Source organism: Platichthys flesus, chromosome 11, assembly GCF_949316205.1.
Source record: "Platichthys flesus chromosome 11, fPlaFle2.1, whole genome shotgun sequence".
Lineage (NCBI taxonomy): Eukaryota > Metazoa > Chordata > Actinopteri > Pleuronectiformes > Pleuronectidae > Platichthys > Platichthys flesus.
In genome coordinates this window covers 19,251,580-19,264,572 of record NC_084955.1, presented here as the reverse complement: position 1 = coordinate 19,264,572, position 12,993 = coordinate 19,251,580, and the positions used below count along the sequence as shown (strand labels likewise).

At 43.1% G+C, this 12,993-nt stretch overlaps 1 protein-coding gene across 1 annotated transcript in view; it reads right to left on the bottom strand.

Moving 5' to 3' along the window:
- Window positions 1-11,320, bottom strand: part of tmem145 (transmembrane protein 145) — a 36,132-nt gene extending 24,812 nt beyond the window's left edge. Inside the window, exon 1 of the mRNA XM_062399962.1 lies at window positions 11,141-11,320. Coding sequence (XP_062255946.1) covers window positions 11,141-11,248 — 108 coding nt within the window. The 5' untranslated portion in view covers window positions 11,249-11,320. The remainder of the gene's footprint in view (window positions 1-11,140) is intronic.
- Window positions 11,321-12,993: the final 1,673 nt, after the last annotated feature.

Below are 12,993 nucleotides of genomic sequence, written 5' to 3'. Positions count from 1 at the left end.
GGTGGATGAGAGATGAGAGGAGAAGTAAGAAACTATTTATTCTTAAGTAACATTATTCAGCCATAAGCTTGGCAGCATGAGACTAGATAATAGTGCTGATGGTGTACTTCACTGAGCTTATATAAGTCACTGCAGCAGCATCAGGCTGACAGTGTGTAGTGTGCGTTTGTGTGTGTGTGTGTGTGTGTGTGTGTGTGTGTGATTTATATGGATCATACTGGGTCATATTAGTGAACACAGCACTAACACAACATCAGTTTCACACCAAGAATGAGACATCAACTGAAAGAACTAGTAGGTTCAACAGGCCGCTACTCTCCCATGTAGTAACATTTATTTGTTATTTATCTGATATAAATATATTATTTTTACTATATTATAGACAAGCTTCACAGCGATAGTAACGTGCAGTTTAACTTTAATTTTCCTCCCACATTCTTTACCATTTTGAGATGGTGTGTTTGTCTTTTTTTGCCAATTGTTAGGCAATAATTCATGGATCTCCATGAAAATGATAAATCTGGCATATTTAGAGGTCCGATTTCTTTGGGTGTGCGTAGTTTAGTGCAGCTTAATTGAATTTAAAGGGACGGTTGGGCCTTGGCAGAGAGTGCCGTTCTAGTATTTTACTTTGACAGTAATTCCATTTTAGAGATGGACAATGGTGGGAATATCACATTATTTATGACTCACTAACAGGATGGTTATTATTTCAAAATAGTTCTACGCAGATGCTAATACATGTTTGGGTGCCAGTCCCAAAACTGTTATTACTCTTATTCATTGCATAAATTTAAGATCCATTTATTCGTCCCAAACACATGCACAGACATGCAAAGGCAGGTAGGGAAATTTAATCTCTGCTTTTTACCTATCTGGTGCAGGACACACAGAGCAGTTAGCGACCATGTACGGCGCTCGGGAGCAGATGTTGGGGGAGTAAGGTGCCTTGCTCAGGGGCACTAGACAGGGTAGGGACACTCTTGGTTTTTTTGGACAGATCAATCCAGGTTCGTCTTTTGTTGTCTCTCCATGGAGTCGCCCCATATTCATTAGGAAATGTCATAAACCAAAATATTATTCAATGTCAACTTTCTTGTCTTTTTTAAGTATATTTTTCAATACAGGGGCCAGTATAAAACTGTTTGAAAATACTTTTTTACAGGATCTTAATTTAAAGCGCAACTATTAGTTTGCGCACAATCCTTCATTTAACAAGATATCCTAAACCTGTTGTCAAAACACAAACACATATGCAAAATAGTTCATAATAATTTGCTTAGATTTCCTGGTAAATTTATAATACTTTCTTGATTACAGTAAACATAACCAAGAATCTCATCAAGTATAACATTAGAGCTGTAACAGTTTAAACCATTTACAGTTTCCAGACGAAGAAATTCATCTGCGGCTCTTCTGAAAACAGATTCATCATTTCAGCCCAACACATAACTTTGGTGAGAATTTTAACAATAACCAATCCTAACTGGATATGTGCTGTCACACGACAGGTTTTCATTTATCATTTCTCACAGCTGTCAGATGAATTACGCTGCTGCAATGTCCGCTTTAAAAAACAGAAAAACAATCCCAGAACCCCAGATGGTTAAATCTCTCGCAGCAGGATATATTATGCTGATGTATTGAACAAGCTATACCTCAGGTAATAAAAATCAATTGTACTCTTCAAGCAGATCTGAAGCAGAAGCAGATGAATCCAGGCTGTTTGGACTCGTCCAGCCACCACACACACATTTCTTCCTCCTGGAGAACTGGAGCGCGGTTCTTATTAAAACCGGCCTTCAGGTTGGTTGTTATGAACTCCTGATCGCCATCCAACCAGCAAAACTCCCCATGCCCCATTATATTGTAATTACCTCTGCCCTGCATTCTCTCTCCATAAACAAGCACAGTAATTTCTGTGCTGAGGAATAAAGTGCAACCGGAGCAGCACAGTGTGGCCAGCGCCGCCGCCACCGCCACCTTCATACATCACAGCTAACAAAACCGCAGCCATAATTCAGCCGCTGCCAGCCGGCTTCAGCCCCTAGAGACTCTGGGCTATAATTCATGGCAAACTCAGAAAGTCACCGAAGCCTGAGACTCGATCCCACCGCCATGCGTCGTCCAGGGTGCAACCATGACAACTAGGGCAACACAGGGAAGCACTGACCCAGAGACGAAACCCTGGAGAGAGAAGAGAGAGAGGTGGTTGGGATTGGGGGGGGGGGGGGGGGGGGGTGACACACACACACACACACATACAAACTCACAGACTTGCCAAAGAGCATATGTGTCACGCTGTTACAGCTGAAACACACTTGCACACATATCGAATCAAATGTTCCGCACCACTGGTGTCAGAGAATCCACAGCAGCAGCTAATGAACATTTAAACACACAAACACTGACTGTGTCTTTTGTCACTTATGTTATCAAACGATCTTCTCAATAATCAAGCAGCCGTGTGCAGCTCTGATAGTGCCCCCTTGCTGGATGAGCAAACTCCTCACACACAAATGCAGCAGAAACCAATGACATCTAATCAGAAGTTCAAGCCATGAGCCCACAGATGTCAAAAGGTCAAACTGGGCTGTGATTAGACGTGAAACTGGACGAACGTGTCAGGATGAAGTATGATGACCGGGCTGTGGCTGTTTGCCTTCACCATCCGCAGCAGCTTCAGGCAACATCCAAATTTATTCCAGATCCGTATGAGGTCAGTGTGACCTTCGACCAGCAAATTCTTATCAATTCTTCTGTGACTGTTTGCACCAAATTTGAGGAAATTTCCTTAATGTGCGGCTGAGATGAGGTCAAAAGAACAAAAACATGTTTTGTAAGGTCACAGTGACCTTGACCTTTGAAGCATTGGTACTAAATTTGAAGAAATCTCTTGAGGCATACTTGAGATATCTGGATCACAATAATGGGATGGACAATCCAAAAATACACATACAAAGTACATGTACACACATTTCTTATTTAGAAAAATGCAATTCCTGTTCAGAATGTATTGATACTGTGTGCTGCTTTAACAGCCTCCACTCTTCTTTGAAGGCTTTCCATCAGACTTCAGAGCCGGGTTCTAAGGATTTCCTCCCAGTCAGTAGCAGGAGCATTACTGAGGTCAGGAACTGATGTTGGGTGATAAACCCTGGCTCCCAGTCGGTGGCTCAGTTTGTCCAAAAAGGTGTTTGATGGGATTGAGTTCAAGGCTTTGTCAAGAAAATCCTCAAAAAGAAATTGGGCATTTTCCTCTGGAAATTGAACACAACCGCGGACACAAAGTTGGAGGTATGAGTCATTGTAAGATATCAGTTTGTGCTGGAGCAATTTCCTTTGAGTAGATCTGCCCTAGAACACACTAGAACCTTCACCATGAAAGATTGAGATTGGTATGTGAAATAATGTATGACATTAGAAAGTTATGATGTGAGTTAAAGAACTCTCTGATTTATTGATTAAATTAAATAATCCTTACTTGCAGCTGTGCCCTGATTCCAACCTGAGAGGAAGGAGAAGTAGAAGCCCCTCCCTCCCAAAGAAATCCCTCCACTCTTTCCTTAACCTCAGCTACTTCAGCTCACGCTCATGTTCTTGACCTCTCGTGGCTCATCCTCCTGCCATACTCCTGCCACCACTTCCTCTTACTGGGCAGCCTTACAGTTACACAGAGAGATTTCAAGGTTAACCTGTGTGAAAAAGATGACTGTGTTTTTGAATGAATGCAGGTTTGGCAGCATGTGAACAATGTCCCTATGTTTGAGTCAGGGTTGAAACTGGGGTTTGCGTTTCCATCGAGCCCAGCACAGTAACCAACACACAGGCAGAACGCTCCCATGCACGTCCCGCATGAAAAGTGAAAGGGAAGTAAGACACTGGAATGGTTGTTAAAGACAGCCCACTGAGATCTGTCTGGCTATTGGCCTAAAGAGTGCACTTCCTACAATAGGTGTAGACACACCAAGATTTTATACAATTGCCATATAAAGGAAGACCAGTGACTCAAACAAGACCTTCATCTTATCAGCCCTCCAGTATGAAGTTTACCAGCTCTTAGGACAACTCACAACTGGGGCCCTGATACCAACAACAACCACTCAACCATGCAGTCAAAAGTTAAGGCCAATGCCTCTGCATTGACTCAATGCTGTCAGGTGGGGTGTAGTCATGTACCCACACTGTGAACTTGTGCCATGTGCACCTCCTTGGAAATCTAACTACATGTTTCAAAGAACCCAACAACCAGTTGTTCTGCTTGACAGGTTGTATCGTCATCGTCTCTTGGCGGTCAGAATCAAAAAGCTCCATGACCATCATTTTTCTACACTGCTGCGATTTCTGTCCAAGTATCTGCTCTACAACATTCATTAGCCTAAACTTTGAAACAATCCTCTCAGTTTGAAATGTTTGAAGTTCAGTGACATAGAAACTCCTCCGCCAAACTGTGTTTAGGCGGTGCACAAGTATGAATGCTCAAAACGGCTGAATCTATCCCACGCGGAAGTATAATCCAGGCTTTAGGCCAGTGTGTGTTTGTGCGTTTGGGCGCCTCAGTATGGAAAAGAAAACTAAGCCCTGGAGAACAGCAACAGTGGATAAGGTGTCTACCTTAATTCCCTCTTAGTCTTCTTATTTCCCTGTGGCAACTGCATTGTGATGCAGAGTCACTCCACCACCTCCCCCAGGGTGTGTGCATGCTTGCACGAGTGTGTGTAATAATACACACCATTAATCAAGTGCTATGCCTTCATGCAGTAGTTGATCAATTTAGCATCTCTTTCTGTCTCCCTCCCTCTCGGTTTCTGTCCTTTCTTCTCCGAAGCTTTCTGTCTTTTTTCTACAGATCCCTGTTTGCTTGCTAAGCCTCATTAACAATTAATTACCAATCAGCTAGTCAAGTCACCCCTGGACCGCTGGGCTTCTCAATGATTCATTAGTCAGGGTTACACAACGCTGCAAAGCATAAACACACTCACGCACCAGCACGCACACAAACACACTCAAGCTCGGTGCCACTGTGTGTCCCTCTGGGTGATCCACATGAGCAGACACACTCTGCAGACAATGCACACACACACACACGTATACATAGATACATTAACGCAAGCATATGGATGCATGAAAACACTCCTCACGTGCAAATACCTGCACACGCACACGGTGCCGTTATCTAATCACAAAGTCCTCATTAAAAAGAGATGTAGGGAAACTGATTGAGTTTGAAATTTCCACGCATAGAAGCCTCCCGACAGTTCCTGCAATGTCAACTTGAAGTTTAAATGACTTTGAAAGTCTTGTTTTGTGAAATCCATCATTTCAGATCTGGTATATTTTTCATGGCATTAATTAACATAAGACATCACATGCTTGGCCTCTTCACTTCAATCCTGGTGAAATCCTTCATTTCAAAGCTGGGGTTCTATCAACCCAGACATTCATCAGTGTGTTTTCATCTGGTTGTGTTGATATAAGGCCCAGAGAGCTCAAGCATGATGATGAATATGGGTGCTGGACTTTTAAATTAGAAAGGAGGACATTCAAGGGCATCTGTTCATATTCATTAATTTTGAAAGACATAAAAAAAGTTTCCAAAGAAGTTGAAAGACCTTTCAGGGCTTATCCACAAATTTTCATTAACTCAAAGTCAAATTAACTTTTAACCTGTCTAGAAGAAAATGGAAAACTAGAGCTTGATGACTCAATCGCTCATATTAAAATCATGAATGTGGGTATTTTTAAACCTGCAAGAGCTGCAATTGACAGTAAATAAAAACAAACTAGGGGCCACTAGGGGTCTCTCAAATCAATAACAAAAGACCTGGGAAGTTGTCACTATAATGTTCTTGTGCCGCTTGGTTCCCCTGTTGTTTGTGCTTTACAGGGAGAACTTTGGCAACTGAACAGGCAGAAAACTGCAAATCATGATCCATTAGGAGGGACCAGTACAACCAGTGGGAGGGAAAACAACAGATGCTTAACACCGCGCTTTTCCTTCATCATACGTCAGTTTCCCTGGTCGTTATGGCAAACAGGCAAAGCCACAGGTAAAGTGGGTTTTATTCAAGATAACGTCCCGTTACCTTAAATACAATAAGAGATTTCTCTATCCTGTCCCTTAAAGTTCAATTACAAATTGAAGCAAATAAGTTGAAGCCAATAACGGCTGAACTTATTGATTCAGCTACAAAGACAACTGTTGGACTGTCAGACGGATGCACATCACCACAAAGGAAACCTGGTCAATACATTCTCTGGTGTCATTTACACTAAATGTGACCTGCTATCTGATGTAAGGTTCTCTATAGACCAGAGTTTACTTTTAACTGACTAAATTAAATTGCAATACCAAGATTAGCAAAATCCTAAAAATCCTTCAGCCCTTTTGGAAACTGATGTTTGGTCGCTGAATCCACCAGTGTGTGTGTGTGTGTGTGTGTGTGTATGTGTGTGTGTGTGTGTGTGTGTGTGTGTGTGTGTGTGTGTGTGTGTGTGTGTGTGTGTGTGTGTGTGTGTGTGCGCGCGCTGTGTAAATGTAGCTAAACAGCCCATCCCGAGGTCAAACGAGGACTTTGCAGTAATAAATGTCCAACATCCGTCTGCCACAAACTCATTGACACAGGAGACACAGAAAGTGGATTTACTGCCATTCTCAGAGGTCCTGTTCTATTGGCTGTCAAAGGATTGGTCACTTTTTTTTATTTTATCTCTTTCCCTGCTCACGTTTTCCCAGCTGGATTCGAACCGATGACCTTCTCCTGACCCTTAAGGCTTCGACAATACTGCCCCTAACAGGGACGCTTTTATCAGCACCTCCACACACCATGAGCCACTTAGGCTTATGTACACAACTCCCTGCCCAAGAGGACCCACTGACCAGTTTGGCGGACCATTGTCTTTGTTGGATTTTGTCTTTCACTGTGGTAAAGTTGATTGGTGGATTTACAGCCCCGCACAAACTCAGCCTTGAGACATCAACAGCCTCATGGGAGTGTTTTTGTGTCAGTGGGGATGGGGAACTAAATATTAGCATTTTAAAAGTGACTTTATCGCTTGTATTTAACAATAATTTTCTTCTAATTTTCCAATTACACTTCTCTAATTCTAGTTTGAGTCTAATTTTCTGTTAAGTTAACAGAAATGGTTGCTAATAGAGTTCATCAAAAGGAAATTAGGCATGATGCTTACATAGCTGTGTGTGTTTGTTTGAAAATTGTCAAGTGAATTAAACCAGTCAATTTTGATTTATAGCAGGTGGAACCCAACAAAAAAGTCATTACCCTCGGCCATCCTGACGCTCAAGGCCATTTCATGGGGTTTACCTTTTTCTGTGCGGTGGTTTGAGCTACGGAGCAGATCAGAGACCAGTCAGTCCGACAGCACAGATGGCTGAGCGACAGGACGGAGGATGGGAAGGTGTGGACAGGAGCAGGTCAGAGATGTGACCAACATGTTTAATAACTGAATGCAAATTGCTCTGATCTTCTGCTTAGATGAGATTTCAAAAATCAAATACAAGATTAATTTGCAGAAGGTTGCATCTGATCTTTGGTTGGTTAGCTGTGATTCCTTCCGGATTAATGATGATTCAAGTTGTTCATGTTAGAAGAAGTGAAGTAGTCGACAGCCTGCAATTAACATTAGCATTTTGATTGGCCAAGAGACTAAAGGAATGTAAATAATTGCTGAATTGACGAATGATCAAAAGGTCCATTTGCGATAAATCTGAACGAATTTTATTTCATCTCCACAAGGGGGCCAACTTTCTATCCCCGGTTCTCCGTTTCTTTATTTGTTGGTTATTTAGTTTGTTTGTCAGCAGGATTACGCAGAAACTATTGAACAAATTTCTCCAAAGCTTGGAAGGATGGGATATCGGCCAAGAAAGAACCCATTCAACTTTGAGGATACTAACAAAGGGGCTGATCCAAGGATTATATGTTTAATCACTAATTTACGGGACTGATGTGTCTATGAGTGTGTGAACTTTGGTGCAGATCAAAATCAAAATCTGGATCTAGTGGATTTAAATGTGGTTTTATAGGAGGGTAGGCATAGTTTGGTTTGTCTTTATCTTGCCATCATTCTTCCTCAGTGGAGATTATGATTTCATGATCTGTTTTGTTGGCTTGGCCATAAAACTTGATTCAATATAAGGGGACTGTTGGGCTTTGGCAGAGGTCTGAGCTCGACTGGGTGCCAGTCGAGTTGCACGCATGGTTTCAGAAAAATAAACTGAACAGTATCATTGTGGATCCAGGCTAATCTGTACGTTTAGCATATCAATATTGAAATAAATTAAAGGTTTTATATATTCACCCTTTTTGCTCTGCTGCTTTGTAAAAGCTTTGAACTGATCAACTGCGTCCAGTGTGTTTTAAGGGGGCTTAACTGCCGCGTGGTATTTTGGCCCCTTTTGTTTAAGCTTTATATAGAAAACAGCAAAAGCAACAAAGATTTAGTTTGAGGCTGCATGTGAGTGGTCACAGGGTTCTGACCAGTCACTAATACTCATGGTTCACCACTGGTTGGTGTGTGGGAATGTGGAGAAGATGGGGGGGGGGGTGACACTAGAGGAAGGAATACACAAGACTGCTGATGTGTTAAACTGTACAAATACACGCACTATCAATCTGTCAAGCCTGGTGTCTCGATGTCATTCAAAGTGTCCCGGTGTTTTGCCTAAACTGTCAAATGACAGCAGGAGAAGAAGGAGAGGAAATCAACATAGCTGGAGAAAGAAGAGTATTTTTAGAGAGAGAAGGTGTAAGTTTCTATTAATTCATTCCTCCTTTATTGAAAAAGCATTAAAATTCATCTTCTAGACAATGTAATGGATATTTTGTAGTAGCTGATAAATTACATTTTGGGGGATGATATAAATATTATAGAGTAAAAAAAAATTTAATGACTTCAAAAGATATCGTTTTTTGAACCCTCATGACAAAGAAATTAACTAAATTTCATTTTCATAATTCAACTACAATTGGAATTTTGCCTTAGAATGTAAACATAAACACATATTTTATACACCGTTTATTCTGTTATTCTGTTTTAAATGCAGATACCGATATAAGTTTCAATAGCAGAGGATTTCTATTGGAAAACCGATAAATCATTCCTGACATTTTATAGAAATTACTTGTGGATTGTCTTAAGAAAATAATAAATAGACTAAGTGATGATTAAAAAAAATCTGTTCACGCACCGTGACGATATGAAATGTACTTATTAATGTGAAGCCTCTTTTTTATTTTTAGCCGCAATATAGATAAGCTGGTCATAACAAGAGAGTTTGACAGTTATTGGTGACAGTTGCAACCCTTTTCTTATTTACAGCAGAGGAATAGAACAGTGGATGCTTTTATAGTCAGGGACATGAGCCTCAAACCAACACTCACACTCGGAGGACGCCCAGTGAATCCCATCGGCCACTGAGCAGCTCCACCGGAGCAGGTGCACATTCAGTGCTGCGTTCAAGGGCATCTCAGCAGCCGTGATGGATGGATGATTGCCTCGCTGCCGATTTATCTATTCTGATCCCCCATCGTCATCACAGGGATTCAAACTGGTGACTTCAATCTCTCAGTTCAGGACACATTTTGAAATTGACTATATAGCTGGGGAATGTGAGCACAAGAGGTCAGTGGGCTACAGAGTGGGAATTAAAGCTTGTTGCCTCAGTGTCTGGTTCTGCTCTTCGTTTCTTGGAGGAACCAGAGGAGTTGATATACAAGCTGCTACCTGGGGCTCCATTACAAACCGTGGTTTTGCTGCCAAATCACATTTAAACAGGACGTGGAAATATGTGATACACGAAACACCTGGATGCACACGGCAGAATGCAAATACTGATTAATTGGAGGGACATTTCTGTACGTGCATGTGTTTTTAACTACGACGCCACCGGTCCCCCTGTGACCTGAGCTGCACGGTGCAACAAAACAGTCCCTGGCTGCGGGGTCCAGCGAGACAACTGGACATTTCAACTGTCTGGGGTTTGGGCTAAAATAGTTAATGGACTTATTTAAATTGATCAACTTCAGAAAGCATCTGTCAAGCAGAGACGGTGTGAGTCTGCTGATTCCAACTTCTCCCATTTGAGATTTTACTGTCAGGAACAAAACAACAAATCTGCGCCTGATATGCTCTGGGGAGTTGTGTTATTATTATATTCCTCCTTTATTAAGTGGAATAAGAATCTAATACATCTGGTTAGAAGACTCCACCTGACCCCACAGACTGAAGGGTCAAATGTTTCTCTTGCTGTTCCCCCTCCAGAGCTCAGTTTCTGCAGGAATCCCAACAGAACCACTAACATTTTCTAAAAGACCATAAACACTTGGATCGATGCTCATTTGACCAGAGGGGCTGCACTTTGTCTGCAGAGTGGCCAGAACAAAATGGTAGCCACCCCTCCTGTGCAACTAGTCCGTCAAACTCCGGGAACTCGTGAGACCACAGAGCAGAGGTGTTGAACAGCAGGGGGCCGCAGCTTCTCCGGAATTACAACAAGACCAGCACACATTCTGAACTCAGATCTGAACTCAGCGTGATGATCTGTCTGAAAAACAATGAAACCATAAAGGAAGGAGGGAAGGAGGGAAGGAGGGAAAGAGGGAATGAGGGAATGAGGTGAGGAGGTGAGGAGATGGACTGAGCCTCTCCAGGACCGATCTACCGCCGCGCGCCACCTGTAACGACTCCTCTGTTAATGAACAGAAACGGAGCATTTCATCAACAGGAGCGTGCACGTCACAGATGAGTGATCGATACCCGGACGCTGGATCGATAATAACCGGGGACTCGTGGGATGAAGATGACGATGAAGATGATGATGAAGATGACCCATGAGGAGGAAATATGCGCCACAGTTGACATGAACGCAGATGGAGCGCGACTGCGAAGCAAGAGCAGAGAGGTGCATGTGAGTGTGTGCATATGCATGTGCGTGCGTGTGTCATGCACATCCGATGGAACTTGAAGGTGCAGTGGTCGCAGCTTTCTCATCCGCCGCGGAGGCAACTGTGCGCGGCTCCGCAGTCCGGTCCCCCCCCCCCCCCTCAGTGGTGCCATTGTCGCGAGTGGCAAAGAAAACGCACACGCACACAAACAAACACACGCACGCTGCGCTCACCTCTTTCGTGTTGACGATTCCCTTCACGTATTTCCCGAGGACCGAGTCCACGCACAGGAGGCTGCACAGCAGCAGCCACGCGAGTCTCTCCCCTGCCCGCACCTCCATCTTTCTCTCTCCCCCGCCGTCGCTCGTCTGCGATCCCGGGCTCCCCGAAGCCCGTGTCTGAGGCGGGGGCGCGCACGGAGACACGGCTCCAGCCAAAAGGAGCGCGCCCGCAAGAGAAAGAGAGAGAGTGAGGGGTAAGTGAGTGAGTGAGAGAGGAGGTGAGAGAGAAGGGGGGGTGAGGGGTAAGTGAGTGAGTAAGGGGAGGAGAGAGAGAGAGAGAGAGAGAGAGAGAGAGAGAGAGAGAGATGGGTGACTGAGTAAGAGCGAGAGAGAGGGGGTGAGAGAGGGGAAGAGTTAGAGGGGTGAGTGAGTGAGAGAAAGGGGGAGTGAGAGAGGAGAGAGAGATTGAGATGGGGGTAAGAGTGGAGTAGATGAGAGTGGAGTAGATAGAGAGAGAGATGGGAGGTGAGTGAGAGAGTGGAGGAAATAGAGGGGTGAGTGAGTGAGTGAACGAGGAGGTGTGAGAGAGAGGGGGGAGTGAGAGTGGAGAGGAGAGAGAGTTAAATGAGGTGAGAGAGAGGGCGTTAGAGAGAGATTGGGGGGTTAGTGAGAGAGTGGAGGAGAGGTGTGGGGGGGTGAGTGAGAGAAGTGAGGGGAGAGATGGGGAAAGAGAGAGAGAGAGAGAGACCGCGTGCACGTTGGTCGATGTGCATGTGCCCCCCTCCAGGAGCAGAAGCTGATGCTGGTGTGCGTTTCGGGGGGTGCGTCCGGTTCCGCTCGTACTTTGAGATTGCGACACACGCACACGCATTAAAATGCCACCGCTGATTGCAATCATGTTTTCATTAGAGGTCACGCACACATGCGCGCACACGCACTCACGCACACACAGGCACACGCCTCTCCCTCACTTTATTATATGACCAGCACTGCTGCTGTTTAAGTGAAATTAAAGTATATTATTCGCAAAAGGTCAAATTGAAGTAATCCCTGCATTCCAAACGTTGTACACTACAAGTATCAGTACAATGTACTTCATGTATAATAAAAATGGATTAGTTAGATGTTAAAATAAGATAAGACTAAACACACACAGGCGGAGGTATTGGTGTAATGTACTTACTTTAAGAAGATTAACAAGTGGATAACATTTATGTTGATGACAAAACCAAACTAAACACACAAACACACAATCACACACACACACACTCCAAACCTCAGGGATTGCACCATTTATCACTATTTGTAAATTCAGTCATTCTATTTTATTTGCTGATGCTACTACTATTTCTATTACTATATTCCATGTATATATAGAGAGAGCGAGAGAGAGGCGAGAGAGAGATATGAGAGAAATAAGCCTTTACAATTTCCTTGTTCCTGAGTGTGATGACAGATCTCTGAATCTTTGATCAGATTAATACTGTTACAGCAGCGTCGAGGGAACAGTGAAATACACATGTAGAAAAAGGAAAGAAATGAAAACACAATTACAATTATATGAAATTGAATGGATAATATATGATTTACCCAGGAGTAATTTAGGGTAGTTTTTCTCCATCACATTGTATAAACTCATGTTTAGTTATTTTTTTCTATTTGTAGCCTTCAGGCGATGAGCACAGTACTTGACAGTGACGTTAAGAATGACATCAAATAGTGATACTCAAAACGTAAAACACAAGTACCTCAAAGTTGTACTTCCAGTACCTCACGCATCCCTTGTGAGTAGACAAAACACATTTGTTCACGATTGCTCTCTGAATTGTGCATGTCAGCATTTGATCTGATATTTTTTTATGTTT